This window comes from Gossypium raimondii, chromosome 12 (genome assembly GCF_025698545.1).
Source record: "Gossypium raimondii isolate GPD5lz chromosome 12, ASM2569854v1, whole genome shotgun sequence".
Taxonomy (NCBI): Eukaryota; Viridiplantae; Streptophyta; class Magnoliopsida; order Malvales; family Malvaceae; genus Gossypium; species Gossypium raimondii.
In genome coordinates, this window is record NC_068576.1 from 26,216,869 (window position 1) to 26,243,211 (window position 26,343).

General features: G+C 31.6%; 1 protein-coding gene and 1 long non-coding RNA gene across 3 annotated transcripts; both read right to left on the bottom strand.

The window, feature by feature from the left end:
• Positions 1 to 9,608: 9,608 nt before the first annotated feature.
• LOC128035621 (uncharacterized) lies at positions 9,609 to 11,101 on the bottom strand. The gene is made up of 2 exons (XR_008192153.1): positions 10,376 to 11,101; positions 9,609 to 9,981 (listed from the first exon to the last, which is right to left on the bottom strand). It is a non-coding gene; the product is annotated as an uncharacterized LOC128035621 (long non-coding RNA).
• Positions 11,102 to 18,182: 7,081 nt separating this feature from the next.
• LOC105763584 (uncharacterized) lies at positions 18,183 to 25,745 on the bottom strand. 2 transcript variants are annotated; one of them, XM_012581839.2, is made up of 10 exons: positions 25,465 to 25,743; positions 25,317 to 25,386; positions 24,963 to 25,087; positions 24,500 to 24,608; positions 24,318 to 24,381; positions 24,174 to 24,229; positions 23,645 to 23,752; positions 19,944 to 20,093; positions 18,867 to 19,037; positions 18,183 to 18,703 (listed from the first exon to the last, which is right to left on the bottom strand). In XM_012581839.2, exons 1-10 carry the CDS (start codon positions 25,680 to 25,682, stop codon positions 18,470 to 18,472), a joined length of 1,305 nt encoding a protein of 434 aa, XP_012437293.1. In that variant the 5' UTR covers positions 25,683 to 25,743; the 3' UTR covers positions 18,183 to 18,469. The 2 variants fall into 2 exon arrangements, with proteins under 2 accessions (XP_012437293.1, XP_052481519.1); XM_052625559.1 differs by lacking the exon at positions 19,944 to 20,093 and having other exon boundaries at positions 25,465 to 25,745.
• Positions 25,746 to 26,343: the final 598 nt, after the last annotated feature.

A 26,343-nucleotide genomic window follows, 5' to 3' on the forward strand; every position in this document is an offset into this window, starting at 1 on the left:
TGCCCGACAAACATTAAGTCTCGATTGAATAATGAATTTTGATGGATACAGGATTCCCGTATTGGTTGTAGTCCTACATATGTTGCGGACACACCATAGCTCGAAAGAGCGTCCCGTTATTAGCTCTCATGAGCATCCTGTTATTAGCCCTCTCGAGCTTCCCGTTATATGAATCTTACGAGCTTTCCGTTAATAGCTCTTCGGAGTGTCCCGATTGGTTGTGATTCTGTAAGTGTTGTAGACACACCACAGCTTTTATGAGCGTCCCGATATATGGCTCTTTGTGAGCTTCCCGATTAAAGGCTCTTTGTGAGCTTCTTGATTAATGGCTCTCCGGAACTTTCCGATATGGCTTTCTTGAACTTCCCGATATATGGTTATCTGGAGTTTCCCGATTAATGGATCTTCGGAGCTACCCGTTATTGGCTCGCATGAGCTTCCTAATTATGGCTATTATTAGCTTCCCGTTATATAGCCCGTATAAGCTTCCCGTTACATGGCTCATATGAGCTTCCCATTATATGGCTCGAGAGAGAGCTTCCCGTTTATGTGCTCACATGAGCATTCCCAAATATGAATTGACGGATTACAGATTTGTACACTTTGAGTGTACTACCTGGGTATCCATCGATATTTTAAATGATTCAACGGACAAAATCCTGATATGAGAAAATAAATGAATTCAAAGAGAATCATTACATGTATATACATGAAGTATATGGAATTGATATATGAATACAAGAAGTGGAAAGTTATGAACATGAAAACTTGATATTGTTAAGCTCATACATGTTCCTTGACATTTATATGAAATATGTGTCTAACATGGTTGATGAGGATATGTGCTAGGGTTTTTGGCCATCTTGTTTGAGTATGCTTTATATGCTTACTTTAATTATGATTAAATGGCAAGTTAAATTTCATGTTATACGAACTTACTAAGTAATAAATGCTTACTCTGTTTTATTTCTCCTGTTTTATGGTATTAGGAGCTCGTAAAGGTTGGAAGTTGGTCGGAGCTATATCACACTATCCATTGACCCAATTCAGTATAAATAGTAAATTACTTTTGGTTATAATGGCATGTATAGGTTAACTAGCCAATGTTAATATGAAAATGATTTTGGTTGTAACTAGCCATTGGAATGGTTTGTGATGAACATACTTTGATATGTATGTAAATGGCCTTATCATGTTTAATGTGTGCTACTATGGTTGAATGATGGATAATTTATAAACACGTTGATGGTTGGTTTGAAATTGGTAAATTAGGTACAAATGAGTTTATATATTATAAGGTCAAGTTGGTAAGTAAAGATTCTTGAATGGATGTGGTAAGATGTTAAGTATAAAGCTTGATTTTGGTTGGATTTGAATGTCTTTTACTGGCTTGAGAACATATTTAAGTGTTTATGTAGGTGGAAGGTAAATTTGAGTGAGAAATATGGCTTGGAAATGACATTTCGTCCACACGAGCGTATGTCTCAACCGTGTGTGACACATGGCCTAGCACATGGGCGTGTGTTTCGGGCATGTGTCCCCTGCATCTTTAAAATTCAAAACAAAATAGTCAGGATTTTTCACACAACCTAGCACACGGGCGTGTGGTCTAGTCGTGTGACCCCTGCACCTATTTAATACAAATTTTCATGTTTACACGGCCTAGCACATAGGGGTGTAACTTGGCCGTGTGACCCAAGTCAGAGAGTTACACGAGTACAGACACAGACTAGGACACGGCGTGTGCCCTATTTCGAATGCCCACATGGCCTGAGACACGGGCGTGTCTTTTGGTCGTGTGAGCCACAGGCCTGACCACACGGACGTGTGTCCCCTGCACCTTGGAAAAATTTTGAGATTTTGCAAAAAATTCTCTGAGTACCCGATTTAGTCCCGACTTGATTCTAACGCATGTTTTGAGTCTCGAGGGCTCATATAAAGGACTTTATGAATAATTTCTGACATAAATGTTAAATAATATGAAATTTCTGTATTTGATCTGTATATTCCAGTAATGTTCCGTAACCTTGTTTCAGCGACGGATATAGGTTAGGGTTGTTACATTTACTCTAATCCAAGGATTAAATTGTAAATTTAGATCGCTATAAAATTTAATTGGAAAATTGTTAAAGGGATTAAAATTGCTAATAGCCCAAAAATTTTGGATGGCAATAATGTAACACCCCCACCCTGTATCCCTCGCCGGAACCGAGTTACGAAGCATTATCAGAGTTTAGAGATCAAACAGACAAAAATTTCAAACATTTCATATCATCAAAACAAGTCATCAAAGCATCATTTTAATCCAAATTATAAACATACCAAATCCAAATCAATTTGCCTAGTTCATGAGCACTTGAAAATATAATTAAATTCACATGCACCTATCTAAATTTAGTTCAATTTATTATGCCATAATATGGCTTCAAAAACAAACACATATTTATATGTATAAAACCAACCAAAATTAAACTTATAACCTCATTTACAATCAAACCACAAATAACTATTATTTAGACACCCTAGGTACATGCCGACACAAAGGATAAACATCACCATATTTGAGTTTGGGATCGTTGTTGGATGCTGAATCAACGATCAAAAGTTAAGTACCTAACCTGCGGACGGGAAACAAAATCGTACGCTGAGTATAAACTCAGTGGTATTTCTATTATTCGAATATTTAAAGATAAGAAATTACAAATATACAATTGAAATATAAACACATATTAATATTTAATTATTACAACAACCATATCATATTTCATTTGTTTCACAAATATCTCAATTCTCATACTTGCTATATAAATAGGTTTTCACAATTTATTTCATATTTCATTATACAATTGCAATATCCATTCCATAGTCATTTCATGAGTATATAACTCATATATTCCATATATTTGCAACATATTTCACATTCTATTTTCAATTCACTATTTCACTTCCATTTCTCATACCATACCATTTCAATATCAATTATAAAATTTTATTATTCATTTACCCTATTAACACGACTCGAGACTTCGGACGAGATACGGATCCAACCAAAACACACCGGTTTGGCACCCAAAGTGCCTCATCGATAATTGAGTAATAAATTGACACACGTGTCTCATCGGTTAAACCGAAGTAAATTGGCACCCAGTGCCTCATCGAGTTAATCTGAAGTAGTAAATTGACACCCAGTGTCTCATCGACTCGAAATCGAAGAAATCCCTGAACTCTTCCAATCCTATGGCATGCCATCTATATCCGACTCAGCTCGATACAGTTAATAGGGTTTCAATTCACTTTTCAAATACAACCAATATTCATTTTAATTCAAATAATCAATATATTCAATATATATATACCAATCCAATCAGTATAAATTCAATAAATTCATCACATACTAAATCAATCCATTTCAATTGCAAAACACAATAATTCTCACCTCAACACTTACCATATACATTAAATTGAATTATAACAATTAACAACTAAATTCAGATTATAGAAATACAAACCAGAAATTCCGAGCTATTCCTCGTCGACTTTATCTTTCCCCTTTTTAGTCGAGGATTACGATACGATGTTAGCTACGAAATTAAAACAATTAAAATTCATCAATATAATACAATTCAATTTCATATTGCATATTTCAATTTTTACTCAACATTTGTCTAAATTCCAATTTAGTCCCTAAACCGAGACTAATTTTCTTTCTTCACAATCAATTCTATATTTTCATTCAATTTCCACTTTAAACTAGATTTAACTCTCTAATTTCACTTAAATCCTAAATTTCAAAATTTTCACAATTTAGTCCCTATTACTGAAAATTTACAATTTATTCTACAATTCAATCCTTTTCACTTCTAACTTAAAATCTATCAATTTAATCCCTAATACTAAAATTATTCAACATTAACAACATTTAAAAACTCAATAATTTCTAAAATTTTGACATGGGTTGTGTAGTATTTAATCTGGGATTCCAAAAGCATAAAAGTTAAAAGAAAAAAAGACTAAATTGACTAACCAATTGAGCTTTAACAATTAAAACCCTTACTTTTCTTTCTTTCTTTTTTCTTTCTTTTCACTCCTGTTTCGTTTCACTTTCTATTTCTTTTCTTTCATTTATTTGTTTTATTATACATTATTATATTATTATTTTGTTTTAATATAATATAATATAATATAATATAATATAATATAATATAATATAATATAATATAATATAATATAATATAATATAATATAATATACTTAATACTTAAGTAAATATTATAATATATATATTAACTTAAAGTTTTATAATGATTTCACAAAAAAATCTACCTTATGCCGCATCATAGAGAAACAATGGCATAATTGCTTCTTTAGTTCTTTTAATTTTCTTTAATCTATAATTCAACTTTCACCCTATATATAATTTAGTCCTTATACCTAATTTACTTTTAATTCAAGTAAACTCATTTAACCGAAACCTAATTAAATACACAACTAGATTCGTAAATATTTTTAATAAATTTTACGAGTCCGATTTATGGAATAGAGTCCCGGAACGTACTTTTTTAAATTTGGTCCTTTAATTAATTAACCATCAAAACGTTAAAATTTCTTAACGAAACTTTAATACCACCTTAATGATACTTCGTAAATATTTATAAAAATATTTACGGCTCAGTTTATAAAAATAAGGTCCCGATACCTTATTTTGTAAAACCACTTGAACTTAATAAATCACTTATATAACATAAATTATCAAATAAAAAACCTTTTTAAAAATCACATTTGACTCGTAAATATTAAATAATAATATTTACGAACTTACTCGTCGAATTTGGTGGCCTCGAAACCACTGTTTCCGACACCACTGAAAAACGGGCTGTTACAAATAAAAATACCAAATTTGTGGCCAAAAAAATCTAGTTGTTATGTTTTATTATTTATTATAATAATAAAGTTAAAATAGTTTAAGTGGAAGGAGAGAGAAGATGTCTTCTCCATCCTTCAACGCGAGAAAAAAAAAAGAGAAAACAAATTGAATAGATTTGTTTAGGGTTTTCAAATTTTAACCCACAAATTGCTACTGACGATCCGGTTTCTTCAAAAATGAAGGAAAAAGCTAAAGTCACCAATGAATAGGTCAAAATTCCTTACTAGGTGTATTTTGAGATTTTGTACTCAGAGTCATCAGCATCCAATTGACAAATCCTAGACTCAACAAAATTTGTATATTTTATTTTGTTTCAAGTTAGTATGTACTTGGTTTTTAGTAAAGTCATTTGACTATAGATATGTATTTGTGACATAAAAAAAATTGACTTTTGGTTGTTATAATCATAATATTATTTGTTAATGAAATGGTTTTAATGTGATATACTTAGTTTTGCGGTATGTTTGAATATTAAAGTGTTGGGAATTGATTTGGTAAATGATTTGAATATGAATATATTTTGAAATCTAAATTTTGCAGGGGTTTTACGTAAAATAAGCAGAAATACTACCGGATTTTTAAAAAAATAATTTTACCACTACACTACCATTTCAATAAAGTGAAATAGTAAAATAGGTTGTTTTGTCATTTGAATGTGGCATTTTATATTCAGATCATCTAGCTGGGTCGGATATAAGGTGTCACAGATATGCGAAACATTAACAATATCGCATCGAAGTGTGCAATCTCAGTTTCACATCGAAGTGCTCGTCATATCTCATTAGTTCTCATTTGTCTACATAAGCTTCAATTACAATCATTTTACTTCTTTTACTCAAAATAAATGAAACGATTCAAATTTTTGCACTTTTTATAACTAAATCCTTGGCAAGAAATATTTCAATATACTTGCAACTTCACTACAATTCCACTTTTCTTTCATTCTCATAAACATCATTTTTTTTCACATTCCACTTCACTACATATATTCTTTCACATATCATCATTGTTTTTATTTTTTATTTTTTGGCATACTTGAATTTAGTCCTACCTTTATTGTAGCTATATATATACATGTTATTTTCTTTAATTCACTTTCAACATTTTATCTTCCTACATTGCAGGTCTTCTACTCATACTTTCATATTAACTTATTATAATTTAATTTCAGTCTTCTTTTGATTTAGTCCTCTCTTCTCATCATCCCATGCCCTATTTATTTATGAATTTTATTTCTTCATCATATTCTCAAATTCAAACTCTATTCTTTCTTACTTGTCTATATTTCACACCTATTGTCATGAATCATACTAAGATTATTATCTAGTCGGAAATGATTTAAAGCTCTTTTCACTATCTTCTCAAATTTTAGCTATTTCATTATTTTATACTCCATTTTCTAATACATCTTGTTTTTCTAAAATCATTCACGGCCCTAGGATTAGTAAACTTGAGCTCTAATACCGCAAAATGTAACACCTCCATACCTAACTCGATTGTCGGGTCAAGGTATTGGGATGTCACATTCGTTGCTGAAGCAACTACAGAAATATCAGATTAATTTATCTTATTATGTGATTATTGAATATCATTTTACTCATTTTAGTAATAATTGAATTTATGACAAAATTATTTATGAGTTAAAGGAGCTCCTTAAAACATGATATTCAATCAAAGATAACAAAGTTTATAAAATTAACACAATTATTAAAGTTTTACAAATAAACCCATTGAAGGACTTGCACTTTCTAAAGTAGTTTACCCACTTTATGTATATTTCATATTTATTTCTAAATTGTGCCAATTAATTTAATTCTTCGTAAACTTTTAGTCAAGATTCCAAAATCACATCATTTAAAATTATTCACTTATTATTTTATCAATTCGTTTCAAACATTCTCACATGTATTAATCATTTCATCACTTATAACCATTTCGTAACATTTCAAATTCATCTACTATTTTATTCCTCCTTCTCACCATTCCTCATCCTTTATGTATATATCTAGAATATTTGGCTTTTAGTATGACATACATATATGTAAAATTAACTATAATTTCACTATTTACTTATGTGTTCATATAAAATTGTCCACTTATGTTATAGTTACTAAATTATTTATATATTGAGCTAAAACATTGAAATTAAGATCCGTTTGATGTTTTTAAAAGTAGACTCAAATATATTTTTATCATAAAATTTTCAGAATTTCTACTTTAGCCAATCAAGACAAAGAAATTCTTCAAAATTTCCCCATTCTACTGCTAAACATCTTCAACATTTCTTTACTAAAAATTAATTATTGATATGAGGTTCAGATGATGTTTCCATTTGATTATATCGGAAATAGACTAATTACGAATTTAAATATATAAATTTCATCCCCTAATAATTTTTTTTACATTTTTTTATGATTTTCTAAAGTCAGAACAAGAGAACCCGAATCCATTCTGACCTTGTCCCACAAAAACTAATATATCTCAAAATATAAAATTTCATTGCTTACACCGTTTCTTCCATACAAAACTAGACTCGATAAGATTTAATTTCATATTTTATTCACCCTCTACCTCATTTTCTATTATTTTTGGTGAATTTTCAAAGTAGAGTCACTATTTCTGTCCAAAAATGTTTTTAGTAAATTTCTCTACTTTTTTCCCATGGTTTTTACGTTACTTTCATTTGATCATACTGAGTCATTATACCTCTGATTTATATTCAATTTAATCACTCATATCTATGTGTAGACAACATACTCATTTTTAATCTTAATGTTTTTACAACACACATCATATTATCTCTACTTGAAAGCTAGTATTTCAAGTTTCTACATGTCATGCTTCATTACATACTTTCTATTTCAAGAATTTATACATTTAATACTTTTTATTCACAGCATATTTAATTCAATTTATTGAAAATAAGTATGGTTTGTATGAAACCTGACCTTTTTTGACAAGGATACCTTCTTTTATGCTTTTCTTCCATTTATTTCTCAACTTTATCACTATCCTTCTCTGCTTATATAATTTTCTTCAATTTCATCTACTAATTTCTTGCTTCTCAATTATGGAACATACTCTCTAGGGTCCCTACTTCATCTTTCTTCTTTGTTACCTATGAAATTTTTCAAGAATTTTAGGTGAAATAGTAGGACTTCATGATAAATGACTAAGAAATCAAAGTTTTCTATCTTCCTCATTCTTCCTCACATTGGAAAGATGAAGAAAACTCATCTTTCCTCCCTTTTGTATCAATATTTTTATAATTAAATTATTAATAAACATCTAATTAAATTATATTAATATAATATATTATTTAAAAATCACAAAAGATCACAAACATAATCATTACATTCTAGAATTATTTCTCTTGCTAATTGACCATTTTATCCTTTATGATCTTTCAAAATTCCATCATTAAATCATCACTTTATTTGGTAAAATTATGATTTAGTCCTCATATTTCTTCCACTTATTCAATTTGGTCCTTATTAATCCATTTTCCTTATTTTCTAGACCTTTCCACCCTTAAGATATTTTCAGTATTGAACCTTCAACTTTTCCATATTTATACTTTAACCCCTCGTATGTTAAATATTTACAGGCCACATAACTTTTCATATTTTTATGATTTAGTCCCTAGCTCAAATTAATATTCACAACATAATTCTTATTTCATTTTCTCTATCATCCCTTATCCTTTACTTTCTTTATATTGTATTTCGGTAAAATATATCTTATATTATTTTCGACTAAGTGGTTTTTGACATGTAATATCACCATTTTGATCATGAGTTGTTAATTATTATTAACAATGTAATAGTAATTTGACATGTAATATCACCATTTCTAATGAAAAGTTTTAAGTTAAATTGCACAACTATCCCCTATACTTTTTTTTAGCAATTTAATTTTTTCTTTACTTTTACTTTTCCCTTTTAATTTTCCTTCGATTCTTCTTCCATTCTTTTTCTCCCCTCTCCCTTTCATTACAATAAATAGATCTAGTTGCTTATAAACTTAAACGGCAACCTTTGGACATGCATGACAGAAAGAGTTGCAGTAGTTTGTGCAAAAAAATAGCTTCTATGGCTCTCCTAAAAACTTGTTTGCAATTTTGTTGCATCATTTGTATCACTTCAAGTTTGTAATCATAATCCAGTAAGATTTATCCATTGCATGTTCATTTTAGGAGGTTATTAAGAGGATCAACTCCTTTGAAAGAAATTTTCAAAATGTTGTTCATCGGTTAGCTGATTCAGACTCCCAACAATAGAAGGCATTTTCCAATGTTGCTTAAACTAGACAATCAGTTGGACCGATTGGAACAGAAACTAACCGGGATATCGATTCGAAGAGTAACTTTGAATCGATTAAATCGAGAATTGATACAAACCGATTGAACCAGCTAAAAGATCAGCTGAATTAACTAAAAACCCATTAAATAGAGTTTTTAAATTTTTAATAATTTTTTACTTAGTTCAATGGTCTAATTGATCCAACCACTAGTCCAGTTAAACCTTAGTATTATCCCATGTTGAAATTTTCTCCTTAGCCTCTGTGAAGAGTTAAATATGATTTACAAAATGGGACACCTTAATTGATAATATCTGTAAAACTCGAGAAAAACATCAATACAAAGCGTATAAATAATAATAAAGATACCTAAGCACCTCACAACTCAAACAAAAAGTTTTATGATACCATTTACATACCCCAACGTCAACTTCGAAAGTCGTAGTTCAAAACGTGGTCACATTTGTGTAGAGGCCCAATTTAGCCTGGGCCCGAAATAAAACCAAAAAAATAAACAGCCAAAAATAACAGTCCATGTACAACGGGCAAAAATGGCCCAATTTTCAAAACCCTAAACGGCCCAATGGGGCCCAAAAACTAAACAGCATCAGGGAACCCTAGGGTTCCCTGTCTTTCCTCGCGCCGCAACTGCCCCATGTATGCCATCGGCGCGCACCACGCTTGATGACGACGTCTTCACCCGTTGCACCAAAATGGCAAGGGCCAGGGTCTGTTCCTCTGACTTGCCTCGTCAAGACCTACAACAAACAAGGAAAAAGAAACAGAGAATAACAATCAATAGATGAAAGACAAGAGAGGCAGCGTAACAGAATTTTTAAAAACAGTGAAAAATAAAAAAGAGGATTGATATTTCGGCTTTATAAGCCCAGAAAAAACGATGTAAAAGGGGGGAGATATTGTATGAAAAAAGATTAAAAAATAGAATACAAAAACAAAGGTGATTCTAAAAGATTTTTCATATTCCTTTCTATTCTTATATTTTTTTTGGTCTATTCTTCTTATTTTTTGATATATATTCGAAAATAAAAAACAAGCAAAACAGAAGCGATTTTCGATTTCTTGTGGGTGTTCTTCGCTTTTTTTTTATGTTTTTATGCATAAGATAAAATAAAGAGAGGGAGGGGAGTGTACCTTGTCATCGGAGCCGCCGAACTCCGTCGTAATCAGAGCCATGGTGAGTCCGAAAGCAGCAGAGCGGCGCAAAGGGTAGACTTTAGGGTTGCTATGTTTTTTTAAAAAGGAGTGTCTGTTGATGTTTAGGGTTTATGTTGAACCATATATGTGGCGTGAAACGACGTCGTTTGATGCCATTTCAATGGCTTCAAAGCGGCGTCGTATAGGGCCGAGATCCACGCGGTGACCCGACCCAAGGGAAGGATCCGCGCTTTTGTAGCAATGGATTATTTTCGGCCTTGGTCCCTCCAATTTTCGTGCATATTGCAATTCACCTTTTTTTTATTAATGAATCGCGCCCCGTACCTTTATAGTTGCTTCACTTTAGTCCCTATTGAAACCCCGCGCATAGTGTGGATAGGGATATTTATTGTTTAGATCCTTGTTTTTGTGCGTGTTTTAACCTGGCCCCCAAACGATATTTAATTTCATTTTCTTTCCCTTAAATTTAGGTTAGACATTGATTTAATCCCTTTTGCGTTTTTAGTTTGCTATTAATTATTATTACTCCTATTATTATAGATTATTTTATTTCTTTATCTTTATATATGTATATATTATTTTAATATGTATTATTATTCTAAAATTATCATGTATTATTACTTAAAAGTTACCCCATATTATTATTTTTATTTGTATATATTTTATAACTCATACATATACACACGTATATATGTCTTTTATATTTTATAACTTCAATATATATACATATATATGCTTACATTTTACGATATATACATACGTACATATTTCTAATTTTTATAAACGTACTTTTATATTTTTATTTCATAATTCTCATATACATATATGTGTACATATATATACTTAAATATATTTTATATTTCATAATTTTAAAATACATGTACGTACATATATTCTTCTTATTTTTGTAATTTTGTGTATATACACATGCATATATATCTTATATTTTTATTTTATTTATTACCTTTATTGTTTGATTGTTTAGCGTGATGCTTACTTTTTATTTATGTGCCCATTTTATTTTAAAAAACATTTTAATTCGACTCGTTTATTTATTATCTTGCATAATTGATTTGTCTTTTTATTTATCTTTTATTTACTGTTGTTCGCGCTATTTATGCTTGTATCATCGTATTTATTATTGTTTTGTTATGCATATTAACACCATACATCAAAAGAAAAAATTTTCTAAATAAGACAATATTTTGCATTTGGAAATTCGAGAAAGCGTGCCCTAATGTGCTAGGTTTCGATTTCTCGTTTGGCCAAATAGCCAAATATCCTCTTAAAACTTCAAAGTATAGGTTTTTGAGACCATAAGGTGATCTTGGTTTCAGGGGTTTAAAGTATCGTATCCTAATGTACTGGATGTTATATTCCTTCAGAACAAGAGAATCTTAAATTTCAATCCATGTTATTCAAGTTTTTTAAGGATCGTATTTTTTAAAACTCTTCAAAGTTTTCAATCTTTGACATTAAGACACTAATTAATCAACTAGGTACCAATTTTTGGGCGTTACGAGGGTGCTAATCCTTCCTCGTACGTAACCGACTCCCGAACCTGTTTCTTTGAATTTCGCAGACCAAAAGCATTGTTTTAATAAATCTAAACCGTTTATTAAAAACAACTATTTTACGAGGTGACCCGATCACACCTCATCAAAAAAGATTGGTGGCGACTCCTATTTTCGTTTTATTTTCAAAATCCAAGTCGACCCCGTTTTACAAAAAAATGGTGTCAACAGCTTGGCGACTCTGCTGGGGACCCAAAATAAGTGAGTGAAGCCACGAGTTGATTATTTTTTGTCTTTTTGTCAAAAAATTGAAAACTTAGTTTAAATGTACGATCCTTTTGTTGCATTTCATCTGTCATTATTACGATCTTCACCATTGTGGTTTATAATTGTTGTGTTGGTTTAAGTTTTGGTATCTTTCTGCATACTGCATCGCATGATCGGTCAATCTTACCCTTCTAAGTGGGAGTGAGAAACTACGCATTCGTGAGGTTTTCACCTCCGCATGAGATAGTGAATCGCTTTCGGGATACATCCGTACTTATGTCTTCGTGAGATTTTCATCTCCGTGCAGCCATAAGGAAATGTATCCCCCTGAACTGAACTTGGTCCGTATGAGCCTATAATGGGTGAGGATCGAGGAATCTGCTGGTTTGGGTACATTTACTTTAGGACCGAACCGCATATAGTGAGCCCTAAGAACCTACCCTAGGTAGAACCACGCCAAACCCTAGTGGTCCCCCGAATATATGCTCTATTTGTTTCTTTCTTACTTACTTTTGCTTTGTACTAACCCGTTTTGTTTTGTTTCTATTATGATTGCATTGCATTGCATTTTTCATCAAATAGAAAAGAGGTGTTGATTCACGTTCAGTTGTTAAATAGAGAGCTTGTCATGGAAAATAGATTTCTTGATAAAGTAGAATATAATGCGACTGCCCAAATATGGTCTGATTAAACACAATGAGAGAAGGCTGAAAGTTCGTGGAGGAATATACAATTATGCATCGCTGCCTGAGGATTCAAACCAACAAAGATAATTTGAGAGCTGTCATGTCTCAAAGAAGCTAATGAACATCACGAGGATGAGTGAGCAATGAGTCGCGGCAAGAATCAAGCAAAAAAATAAAATATAAAGGGCACCCCTTTGGAGAGTTCGTAAGATTCGATCTTAACATTTGGACACGAGGAAAAGGGATCGATGTCTTCACCTAGAGTATGAGGGCAAGGCCGTATAAATATCTGCTTTATGTAAAGAGATCTGTTTTCTAGTAAAGTTATTCTAATGGAATTGAATCAAGATCAACGTCTCTTTTTGCATTCATGCATCTGCATTACATTTCATTGCATGCATATTTTTCTATTCATTAACATTACATTTCATTGCATACAATAAATTTCCTAAAATCTAAAAGTGTGTTGAGTTTGGAATTCTAGTACAGAGCCTGATGGATGATAAAGAATTGAAATTCTTTGAAAATGTCAATGGTTCGAAGGGTAAAGATGTTTGTGCCTTTGAAGAAGGTACTAACTAAAAAACAAAAACAAAAAAACCTATCCAGAATTTGTTTCTACATCCCTAGAGGCGTTCTGAACAACGGGACTGTGGAGGAGATTCTTATAGTTTTTAGGACCATTTCAGAGTAATATTCAGAACACTCTTATTGCTCTAAGCCTGGGAGCAATAGAAAATTCTTTTGTGAAAAAGGCACATGTCCACTATTTTTTATTTCAATGAAATGCATCTTTGTGTTTTGTCTTTGCAAACATTTTTTTCTTCCATTTCATTCATACTCATACCACACAAATAATTATCTTTTGATTCATTAGCTTTTTGAGTCTTCCTACGTCCCTATAACAAGTCTCCAAATATCAATGATATGAGCGACACTGCTATTGACTCAGAACCTCCTTTTGAACGAGATATGTGTCTAGAGGAACCTCAAGACTTTGAAGACAACCATAGTTTATCTCCTGATTTGTTAAGAATGGTAGAACAAGTAAAGAAACAGATCTTACCTTACAAAAACCAGTGTAAATTGTGAGCTTAGGAGAAGAGAAAAAGGTGAAGATCGGAGCCTGTATCACCGCAGAGATAAAGCGAGATGTCAATGAGTTACTCCAACAATTCAGAGATGTTTTCGCATGATCAAGATATGCCTAAGCTACTAAGACGTATGGACGTAGTTGAGGCTAAGAAAATCTTGGAAGAGGTCCATAAGGGTGTCTGAGAAACACATGCTAATGATTTTGCAATGGCCAAGTAAATCATGAGATTCGGGTACTGCTGGTCCACCATGGAAGGGGATTGCATCAGTTATACCAAGAAATGCCATAAGTGTCAAATTTATGGAGACAAGATTTATATGCCTCATTTATCTCTTCATGTTATGACTTTTCCATGGTCTTTCTCTATGTAGGGCATGGAGGTCATTGGAATGATCTCGCCAAAAGCTTCTGGCGGTCATCGAGTCATTTTTGTGGTCATCGATTACTTCACTAGGTGGGTGGAAGCTGCTTCATATGCCAATATCGCAAAGCCGGTGGTCAGCCAATTCTTAAAAAATTATATGTCGGTATGAAATGCCAGAAAGGATTGAATTTGAACAATTGCACGTCATCAGAAGTTTACAATCTGTTCAAGGTTAACACCATATCGCCCCAAAATGAACAGTTCAGTGGAGGCAAAAAAAACAAAAAAACTCTACCAGGGCAACGCCTTTCTCTTTGGCTTATCATAGTTTTGCCCATTGAAGTCGAGATTCCTTCTCTCCGAGTTTTAGATCCGATCCCGATCGAAGAGAAAAATTCAAAGTTATCTGTCGTGATCAAATGCAAATAATGCAAGCTCACGAAAAGGTTCGCCCCAGAGAATTCCAAGAGGGGGACTTGCTATCGAAGAAGATTCTCCCTTTATAAAAGACTTCAGAAGGAAGTGGATGCCAAAATGGAAAGGACCTTATGTGGAAGGCCTTATCTAGATAAGCGTTGATTTTGACCGGAAAAGATAACAAGGGCTAGCCTAATCCTATGAGTTCAGATTCAATCAAAGAATGTTTCATAAAAAAAAAGAAGAAAAAGAAAGCGGAGAGGCCAAGGTGAAAACTCACAGAAGGTGCCTTGAGACCAAAGGGGTTTTGAATTGAAAACCCAGAAAAAGGACAATTCAAATTTTGATCGAAGGTGGGACATGCAGTAGTCTTGTCCTCTCTGAATTAGGAAGAAGGTGATATGCTACATCTTGGGGTATCAACAAAGTTTTCTAAGACTTCTGAACACGTATCAAGTTCGAAAGGGTCCTCACGAAGTTTGGGGCAGAGAATCTCATACTACGATGTTTGGGGGCACCTATTTCCATTTCATTTTTGTATTTTGACAAAATATGCCTTCTTGATCAATTTATTCTTAGCAAAATTTGCTACATCGATTGATTTATTCATTTCGAGCTTTACTCTCAACAAAATTTCATCTCGTCCATTTTGATAATCTTTTTCAAGCATTTTTCATTGAAATAATGATTAATAGACTGAAAATATTCAAGCAGAAAAAGTTCTGCATATTACTCTGAAAGCTTTTAAATAATATAAGGACCTGAAACAGGACTGTTATTTAGAACTGACCAAACTAAGGGTTAGAGACATTTGAGAAAGAATGGTCTAAATTACGACTATTTCTTTGGATTTTCTGTTAAATTTACCAGCTGAACAAGAAGACACAGTGACGTATTAATGATAAAGCCTTGATGAACATTGAGCAAAGACAACCCAAACATTAAAAATGGATCATTCTTGAAAAATGACATTCTACATTCATACAAATATCATACATACACATCTAGTTAGGGGCATTTGATTAATTCTAATCATGACATCCTAAACACTAGGCATAAATAGGTCCATAAAATGAATTTTACAAGTCATGTTCCCCAGAGAATAGATTAATGAAGTTACCCATACCCCTGAAGTTGCAGTGGGATGGATTGAAATCATTACGGTGAATCTTATCTTCCCGATGTAGTAGGGAAGCAGATTTAAACACCAGCCTTATCTCTCGAAACAGTAGTGGAGTAGGTTGAAGATTGTAGATCTTATCTTCCTGTACTGGCAGTGAAGAAAATCGAAAACTAGTCCTATCTCCCTGAGCAGAAGTGGAGTAGGTTAAAGACTGCAGATCCTGTCTCCCTAAGCAGTAGTGGAGTAGAACAAAGACGGCGAATCTTATCTTCCCAAGGTAGTAGGGAAGCAGATTTAAGCCACTAGTCCTATCTCCCTGAGTAGTAGTGGAGTAGGTTGAAGATTGTAGATCTTGTCTTCCTGTACTAGCAGTGAAGCAAATCGAAAACAAGTCTCATCTCTCTGAAGTTGCAGTGGAGCAGACTGAAGATAACAAACATTATCTCCTTGAAGTTGCAGTGGAGCAGACTGAAGATAGCGAGTCTTATTTCCCTAAAGTTGCAGCGGAAAAAATTGAAGCTATAAATTACCGATCTTATCTCTCTGAAGTTGCAGTAGAGCAGATCATATCAAACCTTATCTCTCTGAAGTTGCAGTAGAGTAGGTTAAAGTAACAAACCTTATCCCCTAAAGTTGCAGTAGGGCAGGTTGAAGATACAAGTCTTATCTCCCTGAAGTTGCAGTGAAGCAGACTGAAACTACTAATCCTATCTCCCTAAAGTTGCAGTAGAGCGGATTAAAACGATAAATCTTATACCTTTGAAGTTGCAAAGGGTCGGATTAGATCTTACCATTTCAAACTTTATCTCCCTGAAGTCGCAGTGGAGCAGGTTGAAGATACAAGTCTTATCTCCATGAAATTGTAGTGGAGCAGACTGAAGTTACAAGTCTTATCTCCCTGAAGTTGCAGTGGAGCAGACTGAAGTTTATTTATTATCTTGCATACTTGATTCGTCTTTTTATTTATTATCTTGCATAATTGATTCGTTTTAATTCAACTCGTTTATTTATTATCTTGCATAATTGATTCGTTTTAATTCGACTCGTTTATTTATTATTTTGCATAATTGATTCATCTTTTTATTTATCTTTTATTTACTGTTGTTCGCGCTATTTACGCTTGTATCATCGTATTTATTATTGTTTTGTTATGCATATTAACACCATACATCAAAAGAAATTTTTTCCTAAATAAGACAATATTTTGCATTTGGAAATTCGAGAAAGCATACCCTAACGTGCTAGGTTCCGATTTCTCGTTTGACCAAATAGCCAAATATCCTCTTAAAACTTCAAAGTATGGATTTTTGAGACCATAAGGTGATCCTGGTTTCGAGGGTTTAAAGTATCGTATCCTAATGTGCTAGATGTGATATTATTTCAGAACAAGAGAATCTTAAATTTCAATCCATGTTATTCAGGTTTTTTAAGAATCATAGTTTTTAAAACTCTTCAAAGTTTTCAATCTTCGACATTAAGACACTAATTAATCGACTAGGTACCAATTTTTGGGCGTTACGAGAGTGTTAATCTTTCCTCGTACGTAACCGACTCCCGAACCTATTTCTTTGAATTTCGTAGACCAAAAGCATTGTTTTAATAAATCTAAACCGTTTATTAAAAATAACTATTTTACGAGGTGACCCGATCACACCTCATCAAAAAAAGATTAGTGGCAACTCCTATTTTCGTTTTATTTTCAAAATCCAAGTCGACCCTGTTTTACAAAAAAAATAGTGTCAACAATTTGAACCACCCAAGACCGCTATTAATAGGTAGCCACTCATAGGGGCTACAAAGGTAAGCCCCTCATAGGGGCTACAAAGGTAAGCCCTTATGAAATACCACCTTTAGTATACCTACGTAATTCCCCATCTTTTGTAATGAGTCCTAAAAGCCAACCTTTGATTCCCCAATCCAAGTCAACCATACTCTAAACCACCAAGACATACATGCATCTAGCTACAAATCTATACATATAATTTTGAGCTTATTGATTATATTTTAAGTACTAAAATACCGTCGTAATAATGATGTTGTATTTTAATAGGAAAAAGGAAATTGATCTTGTATTTTAATAGAACCTTTATTTACAATTAAAATAAAATTGTAGGCGCCAAAAATATTCCTATCGCCTAACATCTCTATGAATTAAGGGAAAAATTCCCTGCACACAAATGAAGGCTAATCACCAACTGACTTCAACAAATCACCCCCGACACGGATGAAAATAACGTTGCAATTTACTACTTCCCATTCCAAGTCAAAATGAAAGACATGAAATTCTGAAGAAATATGATAAATATGTACACCTCATCCAGAAAATATAATTGTATATCATTAAGCAAGAATTCCGAAAAAAAAAAATTGCCTATTTGATGAAATCAGTGACGATGGCTATGACTTTCTTGTTTGCTTATCTGTGTAAGTTGTTTTTCTATGGCTGATTTGGTTTTTAATGAAATTCTACATTCTTGTTGGGGGGTGGGGGAAGGGAATAGTAGGGGCACAACTACAACACTCATTTTCACCTAGTACATAGGCTTCATTCATAATTCAACCTATTACATACACTTCATTTAGTTGGGTATCTATCCTACTCATCAAGGGTTTAAGAGTTTTGCACCTGAATTTGAAGCCATCCAGGAAATGATCACGTCCACAAGTGTGTTTACGTCCTTTGAAATTTCTGCACGAACAACTGGCGAGTCTACACCTAATGTATTGCTGACTTCTTTGGCAACAGTCTCCCATGGTGTTCCCACACTCAGATTCGCCAAAAACTCACTTCCACGATTTACTGCATCTGCCATTGCAGGTGGAACATCTGGTAGAGCCTGCAACATACATGTATTAGGAAAACTGTTTGCCATCGCAAAAGAGAAGAAATTACAAGCCAGATTGCTTGCTGGAATCATTCTTAGTTCCCTAAGATGATCAAAAGTACATCATATGTTTGTGCAAAAGCTAGCTTCTGAAAGTAATTTGTAAAAATCATACTTGTTGTAAAGGAAGCCCATGATCTCCTGGCAACAATCGAATGGACATGTCTAGCATTGAGCTGATGGCTGACTCTGAACTTAACACCTGAGCCAAGTTTGGAGTTTCATCGATTGTGTCATCCTTGAACTTTATTAGAAGATTTCTTGAAATGCCATAGTAGGACTTTATCTGATAATATGTAAAGAATCCAAAAGCAAAAGTAAGAAAACTAGATTAAGATTGTTAAAGAAAATTAGGACTACCTTGATAAGTATAGTAACTTATCTTAGAAGATGTGATATCTTAGAAGGTTTGATTTTGTAATCTTAAAGGATTGAGTCAATCCCTTAAGAATCTCAATTGTAGATAGACTAGACTATTGGTGTAACTTAATCTGTACTGTTGATTTTGAGGGAACTCAACTATAAATAAAAACATTTCCTCTCATTTGTAATCACTCAGTTGTAATCCTTCATAGTAATTGAATACTATTGAGAGCAGTTACTCAAACACCTTGTGTGCATTGCTTTCTTGTGGCATTTTTCTATTCTTTTGTTTGGAGTTGCTTCCGCTTTATTTTCGATGCCTTAAGAGAATTTCTATCGAGAATTCTAAATTTGCAAAATTTAGGCTGAATTAGGCAGATTTTAACTCAAAAAATCGCCTAAAACTGCACAGATTGCAAGACTAAAGTTTTAGCCCCGTGACACTAGGGTGTTTTTTATTCCCCCTCCCAGCATGGCATAAATTTCAGATGGTTTCCTTGCATTGTTCTAACAAAGCTTGAACCAATTTAAATAGTTACTATCATTCTTTCTTTTTTGTGCTTTTAACATTTACTTAAAAAGGAATTGGGTGGACCAATTTCAGAATTGGTCCACAAATAGAGGCTTTTGACAAGTTCCCATTAAGGGGACACATCATTTAGACAAATGCTAAACTGTAATCTATCTAGATATGGATCAAAACTATCTACCATGACATCCAATCACCAGCCAAGTAAGCAAGTATATAATATAGATCTTATAAACAATTAACAAACAAGAATGCCTAATGCAACAACCTAGGAACAATAGAGTTGGAGATTTTACATACAAGTTGTCGAGTTTCTTCTGGTTTTGGAGTAAAATCTTCTCTTCCCTTAACTAAGTCCATGTACAAGGGAGGAAGTTGCTCAACTAATGGAAGAACCTGTTTCATAATGGGAGGACTAAGGCTCTCTAGTTGCTTTAGTGTCAGCTCAGCCTGCAAGTAGCTTGTGTAAAAAGGGATAAGCCATTCAATTCAAAACCACATAATGAAAAAACTCAATGTTTGAGAAAAAAAATTTTGACGCATTGCCTCTAGATGGAAGATATAATTTAGGAAATTAAAAGAAGCATAAGACACAAATTTCACACAACAATATCATTCCTTTTAGAAAGCAGACATAAGAACAAAAAGAACTTTTGAGATGAACTCCAAGTGTCAAACTATCATCTATGTAAATAATTGTGAACTTCAAAATTACTAAAAGTGAACAATGTAAATACTCTTTAATTTTTTTAAAATTGACAAAATTATCCTATTTAAATATGTAATTTTACTATTTTATTTAAACTTAAATTAACAAATATTTAAAAATAATAAATTTAACTACTGAATTTTTCATAATTTATTTAAATTTATCTAAATAAATAAGTATTTTTATTAATTTATTTAAATTTAGCTGAACTAAGCATAAGTAAAGTTCATTACTTTAATTAAAATATAGTACGTTAAGTTACAATCAAATCATTAAATTCTAAACTTTCAAATTGATTTTTTAATAAAATTATGGATAAAATTATTGTAAATGAATACATAATAATTATATAACAATTTAAAATTTTACATAAGCCCTTAATATAAATGATAAGAAAATTTTACAATTTTAAAAACATTGTATTACTAAACATTTATGTTTCAAAATATGATAACTTCGCAGGAAAATTCATAATTAAGTCGACATAGCATGTTTTAAAAATCCTATTAAAATAAAATTATTAATAAATGTTATATAAGATAATATTAAATGATTGAAAACATCAAATAAATTTAATTCTTAATTAGAATTGTAAAACATTACACAAGTTATAACAAAATATAAATTGTCTTATTTAGAAATATCCATTTTTTCCTAGAATAATATTATACCTATACTTTTAAGTTTTAAAACTATTTCAACATACATGTTGGTTAATGATTTGAACGTGTTAACAAATTCTAAATTAAAGGTTTTAAATTAATTAAATATTAATAAATAATAAACATATTATAAAGTTACATTGTCATAGTAGTAATATTGTAATAACAGTGGACTACATAATAGTTAGGAATTCAAAACAAAGTAGTAAATTATGGCAGATAAGACTAATTATAAACATCATCATTAAAATGTTAAAATTTGCATAAGCTATTAATAATTTTTATACATTTATAAATATCATTATACATCAATTTATATCAATTTTAGAAGTTAACTCAAAATATAATATCATTAAATTGAATGTTACTAAGATTACAAGCCTTTTAAAGTAAAATTATTGGATCATTTTCTTATAAAATATAGTAGCAAATATTAGTAGTAAATTATTATTAAATTAGAAGCATATGATTGATAACAAGGAAACTAAATTACACGTATAATCACTTAACTATTCATGCGATTTGATTTGACCATCCAACTATTAAAATAATCAATTTAATCAACAAAGTTTGGAAAATTGAAAATTTTAATTGCTCAATCGCTAATCACTAATAATTGGATGAGATGACAATGTAAGAATATTGTTACGATATTTAATAATGCAACATAACATTATGAATTCTTTAGCAATATGATTTTGTAAAAAATACACTTTCAATCATTCAAATTCTTTTAAGAAAAAAATCCATTTAGTTCTAAACTTTGAAAAGGTCATAATTTGATAACCAATATTTGTAAAATAATTAATACTTTGTTTTGACTTATAAAATTTTCATATTTCCATTATAATTTTTGATGTACTAATATGGTTCAAAATAAATACTAAAATTTGTTTGATAAAATTGATGTTAAATAATTTAAAATGAATTTAAATAGTCTCTATAAATGGAATTATTAATTAAAATTTTAAATTTAAAATATAATTACAATAACTAAAAGTTAAAATATAATTTTAATTTCGAAAAATAAAATAATGAATCTTTATTTTATAATTTTATAAATTTTGAATGTTTAAGTATTATTCCAACATATTTTAGAATAAAAATAATAAAATAACTTATTATAATTGAATATTGAAATGCTGGTAGTTAAATTATTATAAAATTCATGTTGATAATGAATCATTGATAATGAAAATCAAATATTAATAAAATATTTTTATAAACATAAAATCTGTGACCAAATTATGAAATTTCAAAATTTAGTAACTAAAACAAATATTCTAAAGAGTTAAGCAGTCGAAATTATAATTTATCTTCTTTTAAATTTCAAAATATTAATAGTGTGGACATTGCTATGCAATATGCAGAAAGATGTGATAATATCATTAATCATCTAAGATGTGGACATTTATCTTTAATGTTAGTACCCAAATTAATAATTTTAATGGTTGAAAGACCAAGTCCAAACCTCTCAAGTAATTGAATAATTATCTCGTCAATTTACTAATACCATACTGTAAACTTCATAATTAAAAGTAATATAAAATAATAATATATGCCAAACAACATAATAATTATAAAAAAAATTATATTTTTGTGTTAATATTATCTAGTTGGCACTAGCGACCACAAATTGCTTTGTATTTTCTATACACCTTAACCACACAACTACATACAAGAAGTCATTTTCTTGATATTTCCCTTGTCATCCAAACAAAGATAATGAATCTCATTTTCTGTCCCTCATTTCTTTCCATTAAATTTTCATTGATACTTTCCTTCCCTTAAAATTTTCATGAACCAAACAAAGCCTTAAAATTACAGAGAAACCACCCCCAACGAGGGTATCAATATGATTTCCTAAGTCCACAATTGCTCCTAATCTCATGTGAGACTTAAATACCAAAATTGAAAATCGGTAACTAGATAAAAACTGCAAGTAGAACCAAACCTGCGTTCTCAAGGTGAAATAAGAAAAACTGAAACCGAAGGCATCATGCTTGACAAGATTGCAAACTACTCTAACACCGGCTATACTTCAGAAATAGAGAATTAATGTAAGGTTGAGAATGAGAAGAGTTGAAGACTCTTTTATTGCATCAAAACTCGAAAACGAGTCATGTGAAAGAATAAACTATAACGGTAACAACTAGAGTAATCCAAGGAGGATACGGCAGTCCCAGATTTAAATAATATTTTACTCAAAGTCATGTAGAAAACAAATCCATGTACTTAAAAGGTCCTAATTCTCCCAATCATAATCAGGTCCAAAATGTATGGAAAAATATATTTTCCCCTAATCATATCAAATAATAAAGTTATAATGGTAACAATTAAAGTATTCCAAGGAGGATAGGGCGTTCCAGAATTAAATAATGTTTAGACAAAGTCACATGTAGTCACAAATCAAAGTATTTAACAGAATCTTAATTCTCCTTATCATAACCAGGGATAAAATCTAAGGTCAAATATATTTTCTCCTAATCATAATGAACATTTGATATCGATCAAGAAGTTAAAAAGTAGTGATTATGATTAAATAAGCAAGTATAAGTTGTGTGCATTAGAAAACATTATTTGCATCTTTGCATGTAAAGCGGGAAAAAGCTAAGAGTTTTTGTTTTTACCCCCATGCGGATTGTGGGTGTTGATGCAATTTGTGATAGAAAGGGTCCAATGCTTTGGGCCATTGGCACAAGAACAGGTGAGAACAATGGGATAGCTACACTTGCTTCCTGTGAGATAATAAAATAATTCTTATTTCATAAAAGGAGTTACATGGCAGCTATAGTAGGACAATGTATAAGTTGTCAAATGCAGAATAAAAAAGAAAAACCAACATAAGATCTGCTGAGCAGTTTCAACCTTAAGGGAAACAAGAAATATGCAAAGTGAAGGTGATAAATCTCATCTATTTGCTTCAGCTGAGATAGTAGAGACAGTAAAGAAAAGGGGGAAAATGAATCTTTTACTCGTATTTTGCTAGGTCGTTTGACTTTTAACTTTTACTACAAATCAGCTTCATATGCAAGTTGTAAGGAGAAATCTTTTTGATAGACCACTTTGATTTGGGAATATGTTGACACTTCCATAATCACACATATCTAACCTTATCTTTTAGTAGCTTTAGACATGCATAATGAGAAGTTCAAATACCTTGTTGTTGAATGCCATTAATACATTGCCGCTCCTTTGCAAGCCATACCTTGAACCTGTACAATGAATTCATTAATCTAATAACTGCAAACAAAAGCAGGCACATCTGGGGATAAATAGCATGCAAGAAGATAATAGTAATACCAATCAAAAGGTGGATGACAGAACCCAAAGAATGGCCGATACCAAATGTAGGAAGATCATGCACCTGTGTGATGAGCACAAAGTCACCTTTTTAATTTCTTTCAAAAATGAATTCGGAAAAGGGTGGAGAAGGTATTCCAATTGGAAGAATATTTATTTGGAAGATTATATTAACAACTTACTGTTTCTTGTAGAAACCGTAAACATCTATCAAATTTGAACTGGACTTCATCAGCAATGAAGAAGTAATCAAACCCGCTAGCATACGGTGTTGCAATCACCAAAACTCCCCTAGATTACAGAAAAGGTTAAATAGTGAATTCCCTTAATTCTCAGTAAGATAACCCAATTAGGCTCTAGCTTCAGCAAGATTATATCGCAGTTTAGGTCAAAAGGCAGAACAAAGATAGCATGAACTATAAACTGGGTGCTAAAATGAATGTGTCAAAAAGATTTCAAAAATAATTACAAACAGTACAAGACATACATGCATTAGCAATGTCAAATATTTGGCGCCAACAACCTCTTGCCCTGGTGGCAAGAGCAACATGTTGTAGGTATGACCCCATTCCCTCCCCCAATTATCAAAAAAAAAAATGTCAAATATAAGGTAAGCAGGCACTGAGTACTAACGATAACACTTACTTTTCAGAAAGGCGCTCCAGAAACAAACGATAGGTAAGCTGAGGAGCAGCTCCAACAAATATACCACCAATAAAATGAACGACTGATTTAGGTTTTGAGCCTTTCGGTTTAAGAATCCATGCTCCCTGGATGCATCAAAAGCAAGCAAAAGGGTGAGATGCTGAACATGAAGAAGTTAAAAAGAAGGCTATTTTCTCAAATGCATAAAAGAATTTGACAGCTTTAAGTGTTTCCTCGGTGTTCTATAATCAAGAAACCCAAATCAAAACTTAGAAAAGTAGAGCATAACAAATCGCGTATGCATAATTCGACAAAGTGCGTTGAAGAAAATGAAAACTAAAATCAAATAAAAACCTCGACTTGGCTCCAATCACTTGAACTACCCCAAGCACCTTGAGATTGCCTTACAGTGTCCGTGAGTAACCTGAAAAATACATCAAGAGAAGGAAAGTTAAGCCTCAAGGAACTGGAAGAACAGAAAAAGACATAATCATGTTTATACCTCTCAATATCGCGATAGAGCTGAAGAGAAGAGGACTGTGTCTGGCTGTTTCGATTGGAATCATCGTAGTTACAGAAGATTCTAGGAGTAAAACGAGGATGAATAGGATATGGCAGAGGAGACTTGAGAGCAGATTCAGAGAAGCATCTAAGAAATCCAGTTCTGCGGGAATGAAACTGAAAATGAATTGGGGTTGGAGCCAAAACGCAATGAGCCATATCTTTGAGGATGTGTGTCGTCGGCTTTTCGCTGGAACGAGTATATCGTTGGTATACTATTCTTTTCTTTTTTCTATTTTTAAATATCATTTTACTTGTGGGTTGTAAACAGAAAAATTAATAAATCCTCAAAAATAAATATTAAAATTATGAAAAAATTATTTTAAATTTTACACATTTTATCTTATTTGGAAAAAAATTAAATTTTAAATTAATTTTACTAAGTTTTTCAGTAATTCCTTTTAGCTCTCATCTTATTTTAGTCGATTTCAATACGATATTTTTGTTTGGATTGCCATTTTAGTATTGCTCTTAGACTTCTTATGTTAGGATACAAATCAATTAATAAATATCATTATGTGTTTTAACAATATCTCTACATGCTATTTGTTGAAATCTTTATAAGATAATATAATAATAAAATAAGTAAATAAAATTGGATTAATTGATATTATTTTTCATTCAGTGATAATAACTTTTATCTATTTATCATTTTTCACATTTTTATAAAAAATTATCAAATATTTTTATTTGAATTATTAAAGGTATGTAAAAATATTAATCAATTGAAAATATTAGGGTAATAAAGATTATTTTTGTTTTCAGAGGTTCGAATTAGAGTAATTACCTCGGTAGTTATAAACACATCTAATTATCTTAT